General features: G+C 45.1%; 1 protein-coding gene across 6 annotated transcripts in view; it reads right to left on the bottom strand.

Annotated features, from left to right (window-relative positions):
• Positions 1-16,037, bottom strand: part of LOC137413186 (golgin subfamily A member 2) — a 96,602-nt gene extending 80,565 nt beyond the window's left edge. For 2 of the 6 annotated variants that reach the window (XM_068098584.2, XM_078783466.1), the window contains exons 1-3: positions 15,955-16,037; positions 9,280-9,412; positions 6,133-6,258 (exon numbers count right to left, since the gene is read on the bottom strand). In XM_068098584.2, coding sequence (XP_067954685.2) covers positions 6,133-6,258; positions 9,280-9,309 — 156 coding nt within the window. In that variant the 5' untranslated portion in view covers positions 9,310-9,412; positions 15,955-16,037. Of the gene's footprint in view, positions 1-6,132; positions 6,259-9,029; positions 9,120-9,279; positions 9,413-15,954 lie in introns of all 6 variants that reach the window. The other 4 variants (XM_068098581.2, XM_068098582.2, XM_068098585.2 and 1 more) reach the window with 4 other exon arrangements.
• Between the last annotated feature and the right edge of the window lie 6,550 nt (positions 16,038-22,587).

Genomic DNA, 22,587 nt, shown 5'->3' with positions numbered 1-22,587 from the left:
GGAGCGGACTTTGATGCGGCTGGCGGCTATTCACTTGCGGCTATGGCCGCGCTTACTCGTGTGGCTGGAAAGCGCAATAAGTGTTACCGGCGCGTCTGGCTGCGCCCGCGTACTTGGCACAGTTCAACGCCTCTTCTTCTCTCTCTGCGCAAGTCCGTAAACAACGCGCGTATCCTCCGCAAGTGCTCCAAACAACGCGCTTATCTTGCGAGTCCGAATCCTTTCTCTCTCCTCTGCGAGTCCTTATCACAACGAGGAAACCCCCTCAAGTCCTATCGCGCCACTGGTGCAAGTCAAGTCCTTTCGAGGGCTTTGCGCAGCGCGTTATATAGGCATGCCCCGCGAACCTTCTCGAACTCACCAGACGCGCCTCACCACACCCTCTCACGCCATGCCACCAGAGCCCTGATTGGCTGGTGGCTCTTACCGTCATCGCCTCTGCCGCTCCCGATCTCAACGCCGCTCACCCTGACCCCACGCTCCTCCTTCTCAGGCCTACCTCGTGTTACTCGACTAGTGGTCAGCCGAATGGGGCGCGGGATCAATTATGCCCATAGAGGTAGAATTGCACCCATCCCATATTACGCCCATAGAGGTAGAATTGGAGGTGGGACGCAAAATGAATGGAGGACCTATTCTCATGTCTTTACACAACGCAGGCACTAAGAGGGGAAATGGCCTATTCTTACACATACTAAGACATAACTATACTACAGATGGGCCTATATGTTGCTCATGTGACAATCTATGGGGGGCAACCCTTTAACCTTTAATGACTTCAATGTGCCAATCTCAAAACCGTAGCAATATATATTCAAAAATATATATGTATGTATATTCAAAAATATTGTAAGGTTACTTATTGACTTACCCAAGTGTGTGTGTGTGTGTGTGTGTGTGTGTGTGTGTGTGTGTGTGTGTGTGTGTGTGTGTGTGTGTGTGTGTGTGTGTGTGTGTGTGTGTAATGTGTATATGTATATATATATATATATATATATATATATATATATATATATATATATATATATATATATATATATATATATATATATATATAGTGAAACCTTGACTTACGAGTTTAATTCGTTCTGTGACCGAGCTCGTAACTCAATTTGCTCGTTTCTCAAATTAAATTTCCCCATTAAAATGAATTGAAATGCTATTAATCCGTTCCAGCCCCCCAAAAACCACACCAATTTTTTTTGTTACGTGTTTTTAAATAAGAAAAATGTACTTTATAAATAACAAATAATGTATAAACAAGCACGACCTCGTATATACTGTACATAATAAAAGAGAATGTAAAGAAATAAACTGGTTTTATTAAGTGTATTTACTCACACTCCTCACTGTATTTACTCACTGTATTTACTGACACTGTCAACCACACAAACAACAACTTCTCCATCTCTTCATGGACAGAGGTCCGGAGCTTTGAAATAATCTTAACGCCCTTGGCTGGCGTTATAGCCTTTATCGACTCCTTCTGCTTCAAAATCGTACATATCGTATAAGTACTACGATCGTACTGCCTCGCCAAGTCGACAACACGCACACCTCGCTCATGTTTTTCGACGATTACGTGTTTTATATCCAAGCACATCATCCTTTTCTTCTTCTCAGCACTGCCCTTGGCACTGAATTTCTTAGGACCCATGGTTAAAACTAAGAAATTTTCCAAAATAAACAAAATGCGAAAACAAAGCAACAGCGATACGGCAGAGATGCTTGCACAGCAAGATAACCACGTGACCTGAACGCTCGCTGGGCCACCTAGTGGCGGGTGGCGTAAGCTCGCTCGCTCATAACTCAGATCTCGGCTCGCATCACAAAGCAAAAAATCGACCGAGCGACGGCTCGTATCTCGGAAAACTCGTAAGTTGGTGCACTCGTAAGTCAAGGTTTCACTGTATGTATGTATATATATATATATATATATATATATATATATATATATATATATATATATATATATATATATATATATATATATATATTGTTGCAGATATGAGGACTGTATTTTTTTGATTGTGTGTATTATTATTATTGTTTGATTCTGGCCCCTCCTGCCTCCAGTGTTGTGTAAAGGTTAAAAGGGCGTCCCGGTAGTTAATTCCATAAAGCATCCATTGAAGGACACTATAATACCCTTGTTCAGTAGTTTATATCCTTATTATGTGTTTTAGGGTAAGGCCTTGTCTTCCATTAGAATGACACTCCATTGCACCAAGTGAAAGAGATAGATTCCCTTCATCCTTCATTCCCATTCCCAAAACCTCCATTTCCCCTTTCGTCAATTGCCATTCGCATTGCCAACTACAATTGCCGCCATTGAACATGTGCTTGGGTTGGGGAAGAAAGGCGTGCCCGCCCGTCGTCATCAAGGGCGGAGCCAGAGGGTCGCGCGACCAACCAGGGCCGAGGTGAGTACACCGATGGGCGTGTCCTGAAGGCCGGTGGCTTAATCGCCAGAGGCGCTATAAAAGCGCGCGCGCAAGAGTGACCAAGGCGGAGCTGCGTGGTGAGGTGCAAAGAAAAGAGCTGGGTCGTCAGAGGAGAGCTGATTAAAAGGGTCCAAGAGAGAGCTGAGTTGTGAGGTCCAAGGCGGAGCTGCGTGGTGAGGTGCAAAGAAAAGAGCTGGGTCGTCAGAGGAGAGCTGAGTAAAAAGGTCCAAGAGATAGCTGAGTTGTGAGGTCCAAGGCTGAGCTGGGTTGTGAGGTCAAAGAGAGAGAAGGGAGATCATCCAGCAGCGATTCTTGTTCAAAGGAGATCATCCAGGGAAGCACAAAGCCTGCTATTCGTCGCCTTGCTCGCCAGCAGCAGCGTCCACAGCAGCAGCAACACTCAACAGCCGCTTGGGGCCTGGACGGCAGTTTGGAGCAGGGCCGCGAAGGAACGGCGGCTGCCCAACGCGCCGATCGTGCTGCAGGACCCGTTGGACCTCCCTCTCCCTCAAAACATCCACCTGCCATTCCTATCATCATTCCCCGTGTGAGTCATCTTCGTTTGTTCTGTCCTGGGTATAATTAAGTCTGTTTAGATAAGCTAGCGATTTTCACTGTGTCTCTAAAAGCTTCTGTATATTATTTTATTATCTTTCCTCCTCCTTGGTTTTTTTGAGCCTGTAAATAGTAAATAAATTTAATAGTATTTTCAACCTTTTTTTCGTCTTCTTATTCCTTTTCTTCACATCCGTCGTCTTTGTCTTTTCCATATTGAATAGCTGTGGCGCGATACGGCCAACGTCTGGGTGAATTGGGTGAATCGGGGAAACTGTTAGGTCGCGGTGCCTCCGCTCGGCAAACATTACATCCTTAACCGCGGACCGTAACAAAAAAAATAAATATATATATATATATATATATATATATATATATATATATATATATATATATATATATATATTTTGGAGGCACCGCGATATATATATATATATATATATATATATATATATATATATATATATATATATATATATATATATATATATATATGACCTTACAATATTTTTCACAACTTGTTTATTGCATGTACGTGTGTAACAACTGTTACTTTTCAACATAAGATCCATTACGTTCAACGCATTTTTTCCAGTGCTTTACTAAGGCCTGGATTCCTCTAGAAAAAAAAATATTTTGGTTGCTTGTGTAGCCATTCGTGCACTGCCTCTTGGACCTCTTCGTCGGATCGGAAAGTGGTTCCACCAAGCGCCTCTTTAAGTGGCCCAAAGATGTGGTATTCCGAAGGGGCGAGGTCTGGCGAGTATGGAGGATGAGGAAGACTCAAAATGCAGGTCCTCGATTGTTGCAGCTGTAGCACGGGCAGTATGGGGCCGAGCATTGTCATGCTGCAGCAAAACACCGGTAGTGAGGAGTCCAGGACATTTTTTACTTTTAACTCTACTTTTAAACTTCCTGTCCCAGTCGTACACCTGCTACAGCGATAAACATGCGTCACCATATTGCATCTTCATTCTGTGATGGATTTCACTGGGATTCACAACCTAACTTCCCAAGAAACGGATGACAGAACGTTGCTCCTCCCTGGTGCATGCTTCTAAGGCAGCCGTCAACTTGGAACTGATCTACTGACATCATATGCTCAATGTTGCCAGATCTAAAACAGGCAAAACATGACTCTTACCCATAGATATAACATATGTCGTCTACAACTACACACATTACATTCTCAAATCTATATCACCATTTTAAGGTTACTTATAGACTGGCCCTCGTATATATATGTATATTGGAAAAATGGATAATCGGGTTAAAAAGAAAAAAAGAATTGTAAACTAAGTCGAGGCTCACTTAAGACATAACACCTACAACATATAATAAAAGGAGTGGGAGAAAAGAGGGGGCGAGAGAGGAAAGCACAACCACAGCATAGAACAGTGACATCGGGAGATCTGTGGAAAGGAGAGTTCTGGGGCGGGATACACGGCATAAACAAGATGGACACTCCAAGGACTTTCAGGAAAGAAAACGGAATTTGAAGGAGGTGGATTTGGGGTGGATTAGCAGGGGTATAAAAGATTAAGGTTTTGGATGGGGGATAAGAGGGATTGGATAAGAGGTGGTGGGGGATTGGATAAGAGGTGGTGGTGAACAGCTGTTTTAAAGACCTGGAGGGAAGAGTGGAATTTAAGAGAGTGTAGGAGTTTGTTCCAGATGTGGGAGGGGAAAAAAAGTAATGAAATCGTGAAGGTGAGCAGAGAGTCTCGACTTTGGTGGTTTCACCAGAAGAGGGTTGCTGGCAGATCTTGTGCGTCCTGCAGGAAAATTTGGGGGACAGAGCACAGACAGAGCAGGGGGAGCTAGGCCGGAGAGGAGTCGGTAGAAGAAAGAAAGCCCACCAACCTGCCTGCGGTGAGAGAGTGAAATGCCCTCAAAATCAGCTTCATCATGGGAAATACCAATGATCCTAAAGGCCTTGGTTTCTAAAGCGTGATGCCAAGCTAGGTGTGAGGCAGGAGCACCAGACCAGAGGGGAGAGCGTTATTCCATCAAGCTGCGGATGAAAGCTTTGTATGTGGTGAGGAGTTCAGAAGTTCCCAGAAAAGACTTCACATGACGGAGGATGCCCAGTCAGCGACTGGCTTTGGAGGCCAGCTTGGAAATGTTTTTCCTCGGAAAGATCATTGGCAGATAGTGAGACCCAAAAGCTTGAGCGACAGAATTCTTCGAGAGGGTTGGTGAGAAAGCAGATGGGAGGGTTTTCCAGATGGTCTTTTCAGAGAGACAAAGTTAGAGTGTGAGATTTGTCAGGATTGAAATACATGTTCCACTAGTTTGACTAGTTTTTAGTTTTTTATTTTGTCCAGGTCTGCAGAGAGTGAAGAGGCTGCAGACTGCCAATCTGAGGGTTGAGATATGGAGCGGCAGAGAGTGGAGTCATCAGAGAAAAGATAGAGAGGATTTTCCAGAGAGTCGGAGAGATCATTGATGAAGACCAGAAAAAGCACAGGCCCCAGAACACTGCCTTGAGGAACTCCAGCCTGGACAGGAGGGAGATGAGAGAATTCCATTCAGGGCCACACGTTGATTGCGACTGGAGAGGAAGTCCACAAGCCATGTATGGAGATTTCCATGGATACCATAGGAGGAGAGTCAAGGACCAACTGCTCAAGGTGGCAGGCCACAACCGAAAGGTCACATCCAGTCGTTGTTCCATGACCTGCAGCTCAGTGAGCGTGGCCGGGGTTTATATACTGATATACGCATGGTCGGGAACTCCCTCATCTTGCACTTGGCGTCCAGAAGCTGAATAAATATGCAACAAATTTCATGAAAATAAAAAGGAGCAAGATCACAAACCTAATTCACAATTTTTTGGAGCAAACAAAAGAAAATCCTTTTTCAACTCAGCAAAAACATTTTGCAGTTTTCGGTTAAGTAGGTCAACACAAACTGCTGGTTTTTATGAAAGTATTACATTGTATTAAAAATAAATTGTGCAGTACAGTACAGTACAGTACATAATAAACAAACACAAAAATATATTAAATTTTCAATCCTCAACTATCTAAGCACTTTTGGTTAGCGGAAAGGATTATGACAGAAGTTTTCCAGCATACTCTATACACATGAAAAAAGGTCAAGAGTGCGCAAGACCACACAACCAACCCACCAAATCTTGACCAGATGTGCTATCTTGGTTCCCACAGGACCTGCCATTCAGCACTTGTCCATTTTCTTGAGGGTCATTTGCTGGCAAAGCAATAAATCCATTCCTCTTGTGCGATCCGTTGTCATCCTGCGAGAACACCAATACAGATGCACAATTGTGATGCACATAATGTGCCACTTCCATGTACAAGTCCTCTTATAACTCATGGGGTGGTTTGCGGGTAAACGATACCATGCCTTGGCCAAAATAAACAAATAAATAAGTGTAGCATTGAATACCTCGTGGTCAATCACAGTTATGACTGTATATCATGTTTCCAAAAGTATATAATGTTAATTGTAAAAAGGATCAAATTTGATCACAAAATAACAATTGATTTTATCAACTGAAAGTCGACAAGTGTCAACCACCGTGGGAACTGCAATGCAACTAAAATTGAGCGTGAGCGATTCTTCAGAACAATTAATGCGAGCCAGACTTGGTGGTGTAATGGTTAGAGTGTCCGCTCCAAGTCTGGAACGTCGGTGATTCAAACTCGTCCGAGTCATACCAAAGACTTAAAACATGGTATGTGCAGGGCCGGTGTGAGGGTGTTAGGTGCTCTAGACAAGCTTTCAGCTTTGCGACCCCCCCCCCCCCCCTCCCCATTCCCCCAACCACTCCCAACACACAATTAACGTTCTAAAAGGAATATTGTGCATTCGTATGAATAAAACGTCTGCATTTATAATTAAAAGATTTATTTTACATGAAAAAGGCACATCCGATGCCGATTGTATATACTTATTGTTGTACACTTTTAATAATATGTGTACTCAATAAAATATACATAATTATATGTAATATGGATCATCTCTGCATGATCTTTCCTGGGAAAACCACATTTCCAAGCGAGCCTCCAAAGCCAGTCACCAACTGGGCGTCCTCCATTGTGCGAAGTCCTAACTTGTTACTACTGAGACTCTCACCACATACAAAGCTTTCATCTGCCACTTCATGGAGTACTGCTCTGCCCTCTGGGCTGGTGCTTCTGCCTCACACCTAGCTCTCAGGCATTGAGAATCATTGGTATCTCCTGCGATGAAGCTGATTCTGAGGACCTCTCACACTCTCACCACAGGCAGGTTGGTGGGCTTTCTGTCTTCTACCGACTCCTCTCCGGCCTAGCACCCCCAGCTCTGTCTGTGCTCTGTCCCCCAAATATTCCTGCAGGACACACAAGATCTGTCAGCAACCCACTTCTGGTGAAACTGCCAAAATCAGGACTCTCAGCTCACCTTCACTCTTTCATTCCTCTTTACTCCCACCTCTGGAACAAACTCCCTCACTCTCTTCAATACCACTCTTCCCTCCAGGTCTTTAAAACAGCTGTTCACCACCATCTCCCCATCCAAAACCTTGATATTTTCTACCCCCATTAATATACCCCAAATGCACCTCCTTCAAATTCCATTTTCTTCCCTGAAAGTCCTTGTAGTGTCCATCTTGTTTATCCAATGTAACTCACCCCAGACCCCTCCCTTCCACAGATCTCCTGTTCTCTACTGTTGTTGTACTTCCCTCTATCTCTCCATAAGGTCTCCCGCTCCCTTTATTATATGTTATATGTGTTATTATATGTGTTATTTGACACATATAACATAACACATATAACCTAACACATATAACATAACACAACACATATGTTATTTAACACATATGTTATATGTGTTATTATATGTGTTATTATAGCTGTCATACCAGCCTTGACTTCGTATTTTTTAAAAACCAAAAAAAAAAACTGATGTCATACTATGTGTTTCTGCAACAAAGCTGATCATTTCAATATAGAATTTCACTTTCCGTGTTTTCAGTTTACCAAATGCAGGAACAAGTTCCTTCAGTTGAATGTTTTGTGCAATTTCATGTTCTATTGAGGAGGAGGATAGCCCAACAAGTGTTTGTTGCATCATTGAGGAACAGATGTATGTTTTGATCAACTTTAGCTTGGAAAAGCTTCGCTCACCATTGGTCACACAAACAGGGAGGGAGGCCGAAGAGGATGCGGAGAGTAATAAACTCGTTGGGACATTATCTACGAGGTTATTATTACAAATAAAGTTCAAAATATCTTGTGGTGGTGACAACTTTGGAACTCATCTTACAATGGCTGACAATTCACTCGAAGTCCTCAACGAACTCTTCCATTGAACAGGCCAACTCCCGAGCCCGAGCTGTCTGGCTCTGTGTCTCTCTCTCTCTCTCTCAGATAACTCCGCCTCTGTTATTTTTACCTTGGGATCCCGAGCTGTGTGCCATTGGTTCTCCCTCAAGCTGCTTGAGCCCACAACACGTCCACGGTTATAAGCAATTTTCAGGTGGCGATCATGGTTCTTACTTCAACACACAATCACAGGGTGTACTTCTAGTGTCCCCAAAGTGGGTGGAGTGGGGGGGGGGGGGTTGGGGGGAGGGGAGTGGGGATGGGGTCCACTGGTGTGCGGAGCTTGCCATTAACAATCATGGTGTGTATAAAAGGAAAAATACATAAACAGTTTGCTTGTTTGTTTATGTAATGTTTATGTGTGTTATACACCGGTAAAAACTTTTATCAGCTTTCAGTTAATGAAATCAATTGTTTCACTTGCCCATAGACATGGACAGATGATAGCCTTGCAAAGACTGGGATTCCGTTTGATGAAAGTTATACCGAAAAAAAGCTTGCCATCAAGGAACAACCTAAACAGCCTCACAATGCAATCTAGAACCAAAGACTCAAACACACAATCAAGTGAGAGAAGTTTGCAAACACTCGTGCAAGTTTCTGCATCATGTATCATTAATTCTCCGAAACATGAATTATCACTACACCTCAAATGCGAAAAGATCATTTGTCCTGACACAAAGTCGGATCTCACCTTTTTACAACCAGAGGTGCTTTTTCGGTTTAAACTGCCTCCAAGCTCAAAAGGAATGGGGCGTTGTTTGGTAGCAGCCAAGGGAAGAAGCTGATGTTGATAGAGAAGGACAGAAAATCCACCACCAGTGCAGAAAACAAAGCCAGAGGCCGATAGAAATAAAAGGTTGTTATGCCAATTAGAATACTATTGCTGTTGCAAACAAACAATCCGATAAACAATTAACACCAACAGTGGATGCTGCACTCACATTTTTCGGTACATGGCTGCACACCTCCATTAGCTCCTCCTTTTCCCTGGTCTTTGTGCACTGCTGATATTCCGAAGGGTGGTGGGCAGGCTCAAGGAAGAAGGGGATGACGTGTCTTCCAGAGCTTCTAAAACTACACACACTCACAAATATAAAAATTAACTTTTATGGAAATTTCAACAGCCATAAAAGCTTTTGCTGAACTCCTCGAATGCTGGCATATAAATAGATTACAAACACACCATGTTTAGCAAGAAAACATGGTCCATCAATAACGGCATTCACTTGTAAAACTGGTACAAAGAAAGTACACATTTCATCTCCTTCCACTCCTTCAACAGCCAGATTTATTCCTACATTCTTGTGGGATTGGCAGTGCAAAGTTTTTGGCCGGTCTATTCACGATCTGGCTGGCCAGACCTCACTTTTGACTGTAGCCGATTTGGGCAATAATTTGTAATTTGTTCAGGGTACCAAGAATAACTTGGGCCTACTGTTCACGAAGGACACCAACTAATGGTACCAGATGGGACACCCAGCTTAATATCCATCCAAGGGATGACACACTTTGTGGTGCAACACAAAAATGCTCTGTGAAGCACCGATTCGACAGTATATAGACGGGCCAGGAATCAATCCAAAACCAGACAACTCAAAGCTAAGTGTGCTACCTCTGCATCATCCTATCGGACAGTTAACACTTAATCAAGTTGGAGAACAAAAGGGATGGAAGGTCACAACCTCTTCACTCCACCCTGAATTTCAATCTTGTAGTGGAAAAAACAAACATCGAATAACAAGTCTGCTCCTTTTGAGAGGGTAAGTGATGAAAGATGGTCTTAAGAGCCCCCCCAATAAAGGTCATATTCCAGTGGCTGAAACATTGGACTTGACTCTAAACAAGACAAGGTTGGAGGTTTTTTTTTGTATAAATCATTGAGGCTTGTGGAAGAGCTAGTGCACGTTCACCGAACGGAACATGCCACAACAGGACAAAAGGAACAGTTGAAAGAGGGGGAAATACTAACAGCAGAGTTGAAGGCCAAGATGGAGGGAGACTTGGCCAAAGGTTGTGGGGAGGAATTTGGGGGGTGGGGGAAGGGGGCAGGAGAAGATGCATGGGACGGACAAGATGGATAAAGAAGGAAACTTTAAAGAGGGAAAAATGGAAATTTGGAAGGAGGTGGGATTGAGGTGGGGTGGGTTAAAGAGGGTAGAAAAAAAGATCATGGTTTGGATCAGGAACGATCTGAGATGGTGGTGAACAGCTCTTTTAAAGACCTGGAAGAAAGAATATTGAAGAGGATGTGGAAGTTGGTTCCACAGGTGGAAAAAAAAAGAGGAACAAATGAGTGGAGATGAGGAGCAGTGATCCTGGATATAGGTAGTTTCACCAGAAGTGGGTTGATGGTACAACGTGTGTGTCTGCAGGAACCTGGGCGGGAGGACAAAGCACAGAAAGAGCATAGGGTGCAAGACCATAAAGGAGGCGGTAGAAGACAGAGAGACCACCAACCTGTTGGCGGTGGCGAGGTGATAGACCCATAGACCCAGCTTCAGCATGAGATTCCAATAATCTTGAAGGCCTTGATTTCTTTGGCATCAGGAACTATTTTTGACATATTCACCTTTAAGATGATGGATCTGCTAAAACTACAATATATATACCACTATTTTTTAAACTCTCCCCTCACCCCTCCCCTCCTAAACTGCCTCCTCATCCCTCCCTTTCAATTCTCCCTCCCATGCCCCTCCCCTCCTAAACTCCCCCCTCGCTCCTCCCCTTCAAAACTCATCCCTCAGCCCTCCCCTTCAAAAGTCGCCCCTCACCCCTCCCCTTCAGAACTCACCCCTCACCCCTCCCCTTCAAAACTCGCTCCTCACCCCTCCCCTTCAAAACACCCCCCTCACCCCTCCCCTACAAAACACCCCCTTCAAAACTCCCCCCACACCCCTCCCCTTCTAATCTCCCATGCCACCATCTTTCTCCAATTCTCCCCCCCCTCCCCCCTCCCACCTCTCCCCCCCTCCCACCTCTCCTCTCCCCCCCTCCCTCCTCCTCCTCACCTCCTCACCTCCTCTCCCTTCCATCACATACATCCACCTCCTCCAACCTTCTACTTTGCTCTGCCCCCCCACCCCCTCAAACAACTCCTCACTGTTCCTCATCCCATCACCATCAAACCTTTTGTCCTACTCATCTTTCCCTTTCTCCTATCTCTGACACACTATCAACAGCTCTCTCTACCTCCCCCTCTCACCCCTCATCTTACCCTACCCCTACCCTCCCTTGTCCTGTACCCGATGCTCCCGCTGCTCCCTCTTCCTTAATGGTATAGACCTCAAACATCTGGGACCTTCGCACAAACCTGATTGTTCTCTCCATACAGGTTGCTTCTGACAAAACAGACTTGATCTACTGAACAGAAACTTTTCTCCTTCAAGATGTCTCTTATTTCTTAATATCTCTTCCTGGTTATTGCCTCCTCCGGTATGACAGACCTGAACCTCGTCCTGGTGGTGGAGTTGCTATCTTTATCAAAAACTCTCTTCCTCAGTCTCCTTGCACTGCCCTCTATCCACCCCACCCCCAGGAGTACCTCTGGCTACGGCTTCCCCTCCGCTCCCACCTTTTGTTCATATGTGTTCTGTACCGTCCTCCACACAGTGATGACTCCATTTACTTCTCGCTGTCTGACAACATGGATCAACTTCTATTCACTCATCCAAACTCTATCTTCCTCATATGTGGCGACTTCAACTGTCATCATGCCAGCTGGCTGGGTGTGGGTACCTCTCTCACCAGCCATGGCACCTCAGCAAAGGACTTCTGCGACTCATTGGGACTGACACAATCTGTCAATTTCCCGACCTGGATCTCAGTCAACAGAGCATCTTCTCTTCTAGACTTTGTTATGACAAACTTGCCTGCAATTGTCTGCTATTCTTCTTCTGCTCCAATCAGTTGATCTGATAATTTGCTTGTTAAAGTGGACATCTCTCTGGCCATTCTCAGAGAAGCTCCTCAGCATCGACGCCTCTGGCATTTCACTCAGCAGCTTGGTCTTCAAGGTCTTCAAGCAGCCATCAATCATCTGGACTGGTCTCCCATCTCTACTGCCTCTGACAATTAAATTCTTCCTGGGAATTCTTCCAAAGTAAACTGCTCTCTCTCATGCACAGATTTATCCCATATAGTCTTCAGTTGTCATACCCTTCCTCCCGTCCATGGTACACTGAATTTTGTGGTGAGGCAGTTGCCCTGAAACAACTTGCCTTTGCCTCTTGGAAGGCAAAACCAACTGAAGGAAATCTCATTTCCTATCACAAAGCTCGGAACAAGTGTGTCTAACCTCAGGAGAGCCAGGAAACAATATCTCTCTAATCTCAAGACTGAGCTCTCAAACCTGCCTCCCTCCTCCATATCCTGGTGGCGTTTGGTCAAATCTGTTTCTGGTGTTTGTTTCCCCTCCATGCCCTCCCTTACCTCAAACGGCAACACAGTTGACACTGCACGTGACAAAGCCGAATGCCTGAACTCTGTGTTTGCCTCAAAATATTGTGTCCCAAACCGATCTCTCTCTGTACCCACCTTACCCAGTCGTACGCAGCTGCTCCTGGACTCTGTGTCCTCCTCTCCTGACAAGGTGGAGAAGTTTCTGTCAAACCTCGACTCTGATTCTGCAGCTGGACCAGATAACATCAGCCCACGGGTCCTAAAATCCTGTTTTGCCACACGATCACATTCTTTCTCTGTTCTCTTCACCCTTTCTTTTGCTCAAGGTCATCTGCCATCAGCTTGGAAATCGGCCAACATTACCGCTTCACACAAAAAAGGTGCAAAAACAGATCCTTGCAACAATTGATTAATCAGCCTGCTCCCATTAATCAGCAAAGTCAAGGAATCCATCATTGCTTCGGATATCAAATCCTTCCTCTTCTCCAATGGCTTTATCTCAGATCATCAATTTCGATTCAGACCAGGTCATTCTACTCTGGACATGCTGCTTCTGCTGTCTCAACAATGGATGGAGGTCCTCAATGTCAAACAGGAAATCAGAGCTTTCTCCCTTGACATATCTTGTGCATTCGATATGGTCTGGCACCCCACTCTGCTCACCAAACTTTCCTCCTATGGTAATCATAGAAACCTCCACGCATGGCTTGCAGACTTCTTTCTGGTCGGTCAACGTGTGGCCCTGAATGGCATTCTGTCATCTCCCCTTCCTGTTCAGGCTGGAGTTCCTCAAGGCAGTGTTCTGGGCCCTTTGCTTTTTCTTGTCTTCATCAATGATCTCTCTGACTCTCTGGAAAATCCTCTCTCTCTCTTTGCTGATGAATCCACTCTCTGCCACTCCATACCTCATCCCTCAGAACGGCACGCAGCAGCCTCTTCACTCTCTGCAGACCTGGACAAAATACAAAACAAGTCAAACATGTGGAACATGTCTTTCAATCCTGACAAATCTCGTACTCTCACTTTGTCTCTCTGAAAAGACTGTCTGGACAACTCTCCCATCTACTTTCTGAACAATCCTGAAAGAAATTCTGTCCCTCAAGCTTTTGGGTATCACTATCTGCCATGATCTTTCCAGAGAAAACCACATTTCCAAGCTTGCCTCCAAAGCCAGTCGCTGTCTGGGCATCACCGTCGTGCGAAGTCCTTTCTGGGAACTTCTGAGCTCCTTACCACATACAAGGCTTTCATCCGCAGATCGATGGAATACTGCTTTCCCCTCTCGGTTGGAGTTCCTGCCTCACACCTAGCTCGGCTTTCACGCTGTTGAAACCAAAGCTTTCAGAATCATTGGAATCTCCCGCGATGAAGCTAACTCTGAGGGCCTTTCACTCACTCATCGCAGGCAGGTTGGTGGTCTTTCTGTCTTCTACCGACTCCTCTCCGGCCTTGCTCTGCCTGCTCTGTGTACTGTCCCCCAAATATTCCTGCAGGACGCACAAGATCTGCCAGCAATCCTCTTCTGGTGAAACTGCCAAAATCAAGACTCTCTGCTCACCTTCACTCTTTCATTCCTCTTTTCTCCCGCCTCTGGAACAATCTCCCACACTCTCTTGAACCCCTCGCCTACCTCCAGGTCTTTAAAACAGCAGTTCACCACCATCTCTATCTTCCCCATCCCTCACCCTTCCACAGATCTACCGACGTCCCTGTTCTCCATTGTTGCTGTGCTTGTGTGTTTCTGTCTCTCCCCCCACCCCCCTCGTCTGCCGCTCCCTTCAGTGTATGTTTTATGTGTTTGTGCATGTTTTCATGTTCAATGTGTTAGCTCTTACACGAGCCTCGATTCTATGTACAAAAAAATAAATAAATAAAAAATGGTCGTTTTTGTTTTGGGAAGTGGCGAATGCTGAGGTGTGTTCAGTTACCAAGTTTATTGTCGAGCGTTCGCCAAGTGGCTTAATATCGATATCTCTCTCAATATATTAGTTAGGCAGCTTCGCAATTTTTGGGGGAACGACTTTATAAAAGTACCATTTTTATTTTAGTGGTTCATTGGACCATATGCAATAGAATTAGGACCGGAGGCCAGACATACAGTGTTTGACTTTTGCGCAAATACGACTCGCACAGCATAATATCGAGCAATACATTTATGCAAATAAATCATCAGCTACTGGAGTTGGACTAAAATCGTAAATACATAAATTGCTGGACAAATTACCTTGAACAACATGTCTGTTCTAAAGCTATATTGTCATTACATCCTTGTAGTTGCGTACATGTTAGATATACGAGAGGTGCGCGAGTCACAAGTATAACACATTTGTATAAATACTCGGTATTATATTACTAAAGCGTAAGATTTATTATGCAGGCATGCATAAGTTTTACAAATAACACTGCATGTAATAAAAGTTAGCCTCCTTGTTGAAAATATATACACAATTGGTTTTTGTCCTTGGTTTTTGTCCAATAAAAAGGTGAAGAACACTGTATATTTCTTTCCTCCGGTCCTAAATCTATTGTATATGGTCTAATGGACCATCAAAATAAAAATGGCGCTTTTGTCAAGCCGTTCCCCATTTTCGATAAATATGCTGCTAAGCTGCCTGACTACATATATATATATATATATATATATCTCTATCTCTATCTCTATCTCTATCTCTCTCTCTCTCTCTCTCTCTCTCTCTCTCTCTCTCTCTCTCTCTCTCTCTCTCTCTAATGAACACACTCCAGACCCCAAATGTATTGTATCGAACTGCGCGTCTAATAGTAATAGTAATAGTAATACTAATAGAAGGTGAGGACAAACAGTGGGAAACATTGTGTTCAAATGTACACTCACCCAGAAATGATAAACCTTACAGGGTAAAAAAAAAAAACTAGTTTGTTTACAACACATATGGTAAAAAAACCCCCCCCGGAAACAACGACGTGTAAATGTCACTCAGCGGTACAGTATCAAAACATTCAAACGTAGATCGGCAAGTACTGTATACTGTATGTACAGTATACAGTACAATTTTGGCCTCTCAAGGAGCACCAAGAGGCAAGACATGACGGACACGGCACTAGTTACTAACGCAAGACGTAATTGATTTAAAAGCTCGACAACGTTATATACACACACGATAGACTCATCAAGAGGAATAATGAAGTAAATCTGTGGTGAACAATTAAAGGAACAATCAATACAGAAGCTTTTTATTCACCTGTTCTTCCCTCATAGCAAAGCAGATCGAGACGTGCTGACCGCACATATTTCCTGCAGCTTAATTGCGCATGCGCGAGACGTGTCCCGCAAGTGCAACGCCCAACGATTTCCTCACACGCGGAGTTGTTATTGTTTTACGGTTGTATATGTGTTTGTGCTTGTATAGGGTTTTATTTCCTATTCATCTATATGTTATGTATTCATAATGTGATTAAAACATCTGTCTTAATGATTAAATTAATTATGTTTAATTATGTTATGATTATTGATGATTAATGAATTAATGAAGTCTTAATAATGTCTTAATGATGATTAAATCATCTATCTGTCTTTTCTGGCGCTAAAATGTTATTGCACAGCTATTAAGAATTATATTTTGGGGAGGATTATCTATATATATAAAACACTGTGTGTGTGTGTGTGTGTGTGTGTGTGTGTGTGTGTGTGTGTGTGTGTGTGTGTGTGTGTGTGTGTGTGTGTGTGTGTGTGTGTGTGTGTGTGTGTGTGTGTGTGTGTGTGTGTGTGTGTGTGTGTGTGTGTGTGTGTGTGTGTGTGTGTGTGTGTGTGTGTGTGTGAGATATGTTACCGATAGACTCCGAAACGGAGAGGCTCACGTGCTTGATATTTGGCATAGACATGGCCATTGAGCCGGGGACGAACATGGCCGAGACAATATTTGACGAGATCCATATTTTTTATTCATATTTACCTCAGCGCATTTCAGCGAAGTACTCGCTAATCTCAGCCAGTGCGAGCAGCTCGCTGATTCGCTCAGAGCGATCACGTGATGTTCCATCCCGTTCCCGTCACACGTCACACGTTTGCACGTAATTCAGGGCGAAAAGCCATTGCGTTTTTCACCTTTATGCGACTGTGTTTTGTGTCGATTTTGTGCGATATGAATTAAATTCATATTTCGTGTTTACGAATTCGAATACGAAGGATTTCCCCTTTCGATTTCGAATATGAATCGAATACGAGCTTGAGTCGAGAGGGCGAATGTACGGGTTGGGAATGTGCGGGTCTCCTTCCCCGCCCGGCAACGCCGGTAATGGAGGGCGTGGCGCGTGGCTCACAGGATCGGTGAGTCTCCAAAATCCGCTTCGTGCTCTTTCGAAGATGCAGGACGATGTCGCGATTGTTGTGCTGCTCTCCGACCATGAGAACTGCAACGTCATTGTTGACTGGCCCTCCCCCTTCCCCCTCCCCCGTCCGTCCTCCTCCTCCCCCGTCCGTCCTCCCCCTCCCTTCCCCCTCGTCCTCTCCCTCCCTTCCCCCTCCGTCCTCCCCCTCCCTTCCCCCTCCGTCCTCCCCCTCCCTCCCCCCTCCACCCTACCCCTTCCCCCCTCCCCTCCCCCTCCCCTTCCCTCCCCCTCCCCTTCCCTTTCCCCCTCCCCCCTCCCCCTCCCCCCTCCCCCCTCCCCCCTCCCCCTCCCCCTCCCCCTCCACCCTCCCCTCCCTCCTCCCCTCCCCCTTCCCCCTCCCCCATCCGTCCTCCCCCTCCCTTCCCCCTCCGTCCTCCCCCTCCCTCCCCCCTCCACCCTACCCCTTCTCCCCTCCCCCCTCCACCTCCCCCTCCCTCCTCCACCCTACCCCTTCTCCCCTCCCCCTCCCCCTCCCCCTCCCTTCCCCCCTCCCCCTCCCGCCCCCTCCTCCCCCTCCCGCCCCCCTCCCCCCTCCCCCTCCTCCCCCCTCCCCCTCCCGCCCCCTCCCCCCCGCCCCCTCCCCCTCCTCCCCCTCCCCCTCCCCCCCTCCCCCTCCCCTTCCCCCCTCCCTTCCCCCCTCCCCCTCCCGCCCCCCTCCTCCCCCTCCCCCCTCCTCCCCCTCCCCCCTCCCCCCTCCTCCCCCTCCCCCATCCTCCCCCTCCCCCATCCCCCCTCCCCCATCCTCCCCCTCCCCCATCCCCCCTCCCCCCTCCCCCCTCCTCCCCCTCCCCCCTCCCCCCTCCTCCCCTCCCCCCTCCCCCCTCCTCCCCCTCCCCCTCCTCCCCCTCCCCCTCCCCCCTCGCCCCCCCCCCCTCCCCCTCCCCCCTCGCCCTCCTCTTCCCCTCCCATCCCTCACCCTCCCCACCTCCCCCCCTCCCCCCTCCCCCTCCCACTCTCCTCATCCTCCTATCCCTCACCGCACCAAATTATGAAGAGCTTGTGGACAAGATGTTGAAGAGTTACCAGGGGCTCGGTGTTCGAATGTCACTCAAGATACATTTCTTCCATTCTCATCTGGACTTCTTTCCACAAAATCTTGGCGATGTCAGTGATGAACATGGAGAAAGGTTTCACTAGGAAATTGCCATCATGGAGACTCGATATCAAGGCCGATTCAATCCAAACATGATGGGCGACTACTGTTGGACTTTACAGCGTGAAAGTGATTGCTCCTACAAACGCAAAAGTAAAGTTCAGAAGCACTTTTAATGTGATGTAAATAAAAACTTAAAGTTCATATTATTTTTTGTGATATTTTATAAAGTTCATATTATTTTTTGTGATATTTTATAAAATTCATATTATTTTTTGTGATATTTTATTAAGTTCATATTATTTTTGGAGATTTACATTTTTTTATGTGATGTAAATAAAACCTTAAAGTTCATATTATTTTTTGATATTTTATAAAGTTCATATTATTTTTTGTGATATTTTATCAAGTTCATATTATTTTTGGGGATTTACATTTTTTTATGTGATGTAAATAAAAACTTTAAGTTCATATTATTTTTTGTGACAATAAATAGACTTATTCAGACTTAATCAAGAAATTCGGATGCTCTCAAGATTTTTTTCCCACACTTACGATGTACTACGTCAAGGTTACGTGATAGCGAAATTTTAAGGTCAGATTCGGATTCGTGGGCACCAAATCGTAGCAAACAGAAGAAGGATGTTGGTTTTCACAGGTGAGTAGGCCTACTCTGTAGACTGTGTTTTTCTTTTTAAAAGTTTAAATTTTGGTCGGAATTTGGTCAGATTCATTGAGAGTGGCGGACAGGCATACAACAAGAAGCAGGGCTGTATGGCTCTCTTTTATGTCATGGGTCTTATTGTTGTCGCCATTACAATAAGACCCATGGTAAAAGAGAGCCATACAGCCCTGCTTGTCGGGCTCGACAGGCACAGGCATGACAGGCGGAGTTGATGTCTCTTTGCAACTCTCAATCTTTGGAACAAAGGCCTTTCCATTCATGCCATTGTGGCCAAGTATTACACTAGGCCTTACACTAAAAATGAACTTCAAACCTGCGAGAGTTCATTTTTGTCTGTCATCTGGTCGTCATCATGATCGTCACTGATGGACTGATAACACCTACAATACTACAGAAATGTTTCGAGGTAAGTCGGACCCAGACCATCTCGGACCCGGACCATCTCGGACCCAGACCATCTCGGACCCAGACCATCTCGGACCCAGACCTGCCCAGATCATCTCGGACCCAGACCATCTCGGACCCAGACTGTCCCAGATCATCTCGGACCCAGACTGACCCAGACCATCTCGGACCCAGACCATCTCGGACCCAGACCATCTCTGGACCCAGACCATCTGGGACCCATACCATCTCGGACCCAGACCAACTCAGACCCAGACTGTCCCAGATCATCTCGGACCCAGACCATCTCAGACCCAGACCAGCTCGGGTCCAGACCATCTCGGACCCAAGTACCAACTAGGACCCAAGATTTTTTTTTCAGTGTGACTTATCTTAATTCTTATCATGAAGTATCATTCTTTTAAAGTCTTTTTTTTTTCTTCTAAATCCAAGTGGGACAAAAGTACTAATTATGAATGGATGTGGTGCTTGTTTGTTTATTTGTTGGGGTGTTTGTTTGTTTGCTTGTTTGTTTGTGTGTGTGTGTGGTTGGTTGGGTGGGTGGCTGGTTGGTTGGGTGGGTGGTTGGGTCGGTGGTTGGGTGGGTGGCTGGTTGGTTGGTTGGGTGGGTGGGTGGTTGGTTGGGTGGGTGCTTGGTCTTTCTTTCTTCATGTGGTGGGTGGTTGGAAATTGATCTTTCTTCATATTAAATGAAATATGAAAGTGATCTTTCTTGTCACTGTGCCTCAGTTTTTTATGTTGCAGTTTTATACTATCAGCATATAAGTGTGATTGTGCCCCCCTTCCCGTTACAGTGAGCAGAGTGAATGTCCAGATGACCGAGTATAACTTAGTTTTATCATGGGTGTTTTATAATCAACTGTTTTACACTCCATTAATAATCAGGAAAATAGAACTTTTTTTTTAGGTAAATAAATGTATCGTTCGTTCGTTCGTGTGGTTGCAAACTTCAATCACGATTGGTGCTTTAATGTATGATAAATAGTGGCAATAACTATATTGTTCGTTTAGATTAAAGAAAAAAGAAACAAATAATAAAAATCGATTTTAAAGAGCCACTCGTTCTTAGACACCATAGTGTTTGTGTGCGCATCCGTGTACTTGTTGCCCCCCAAAAACATGGCGGTTGTGTCTCCATGATGGCACGGCCAGGTTCTGCACGCGGCATAGCGAGGTCGCCCTCTAGTGTATAATATAACTCTATGGTCTTGCCTCCGCTACAACAATACCAGGGGATGTTTTACGTTAGCAAGCAGCTTGCTTTCGCTTTCCAACCGAGTCGTTCCATATGAACCTATTTGAAAGCCGCTCACCTAGCTGCTCGGCAAGCGGAGCAAACTGAAGTGGTGCTTTGTTATGTTAGCAAAAATGGCCACCGTAGTCGCATCACAGTTTCTATAATATGGATGAACTACCGATGAGATAACACTTTCTGATGAGGCCACACGGCCACCATATTGAGACTCCCTATCGGCAGGGAGTTCCATCGTAAGCAACGTATAGAAACCATGACAGATGAGCAGATTGTTAAACAAACTGTGAATTTATATTTTTATAGGGCTTTCTCATGTGGTGAGTACCAAGAGCAGGTTTTTAAATGAACTGATTTTTTTTTTAAATGAGGCTTTTTCATGTTGAGTACCAAGATGGCGGCCGGTGACTTCAAATTTTTTTCAGTAAACCAGTGATCCAGTTATATTTATATCAGTCAGTCGGATTTAAAACGATACTACAACCAATGAAATGTTCAGAGGCATATATATATACCCCTACGATATATACTCATTACCCTCGCAGGAGGAGAGGGTATTGCATTTGGGTCCGTTTGTCTGTTTGTTACTTGCCGGAAAAGATTCCAGCAAGTATGTTGGTTGGTTGGTTTGTCTGTCTGTCTGTCTGTGCGCAGTACTACATCTACATCGTTGCACATAGCATCGCCATACTTCATACACATATTTGTCTTGCCCTGAATAGACTGTGCCCAATTTTTAACTCTCTAGGGTGGGTAACTCTCTAGGCCCAAGGTCAAGCTCAAGGTCACCCAAAACGTGAAATCAGGAGGGTCGAGTTTTCATTTAAAATATATTTCAAACCGCTATAACTCAAAGTACAAGAGATATGCATACACTTACTGTTACTGACATACAGGAAGTCCCATATGACATTTCATTTGGCACCATGACCTTTGACCTTGAGTGACCTTGAAAGGTCAAACTCAAGATCAATTAAAAAAAGTACATTCCGGCAAGTCCTCGGCCTCTGACCGATTTCTAGTCTGTCTGTCTGTCTGTCTGTCTGTCTGTTTGTGCGCAGTATGACGTCTACATCGTTGCACATAGCATCGCCATACTTTACACACATACAGACTTGGCATTTAATATGGAATATATATTTTTTCTTGACTTGGGTTTACTTACTTAACTCAGAATATCAATCTGGTGAGTTTCTTTTACACTTTGGTGATTTCTTTGTTAAAAGAACCATGTCACTGATTGTCTGTCGCAGCAAGAAGTCAACAACAGGATTATATCACAGGTGGCGTGGCAAAATGTACGGACAGGTGCATTTGATGATTGGCTTCACAGTCGGGTATACAAGCGTTGTTGCGTTCTGTATTCGTGGAAATCAACTGCTGCGCGTCTCCAAAAGTTATTGCCGCTTCCTCTGGAGATGGTCCGTCAACTCGACAATGCTGTTTGTCATGGAGTGGTGGCTTTACGAAATTATGGCATGAAACAGCATGCTATTGCTCGGCAGTATGAACACACCATCGGTCATGAACACACCATCGGTCGTGAACACACAATCCTTCATGAACACACCATCGGTCATGAACACCCCATCGGTCATGAACACACCATCGGTCATGAACACCCCATCGGTCATGAACACACCATCGGTCATGAACACACCATCAGTCATGAACACACCAATCGGTCATGAACACACAATCAGTCATGAACACACCATCGGTCATGAACACACCATCGGTCATGAACACCCCATCAGTCATGAACACACAATCGGTCATGAACACACAATCGGTCATGAACACACCATCGGTCATGAACACACCATCGGTCATGAACACACCATCGGTCATGAACACACCATCGGTCATGAACACACCATCGGTCATGAACACACCATCGGTCATGAACACACCATCGGTCATGAACACACCATCGGTCATGAACACACAATCGGTCATGAACACACCATCGGTCATGAACATACCATCAGTCATGAACCCACAATCGGTCATGAACACACCATCGGTCATGAACATACCATCCGTCATGA

This window comes from Myxine glutinosa, chromosome 8 (assembly GCF_964187855.1).
Source record: "Myxine glutinosa chromosome 8, kmMyxGlut1.1, whole genome shotgun sequence".
Taxonomy (NCBI): Eukaryota; Metazoa; Chordata; class Myxini; order Myxiniformes; family Myxinidae; genus Myxine; species Myxine glutinosa.
Note: the sequence above shows the minus strand (reverse complement) of the source record. Positions and strands in the feature narration are given on the sequence as shown.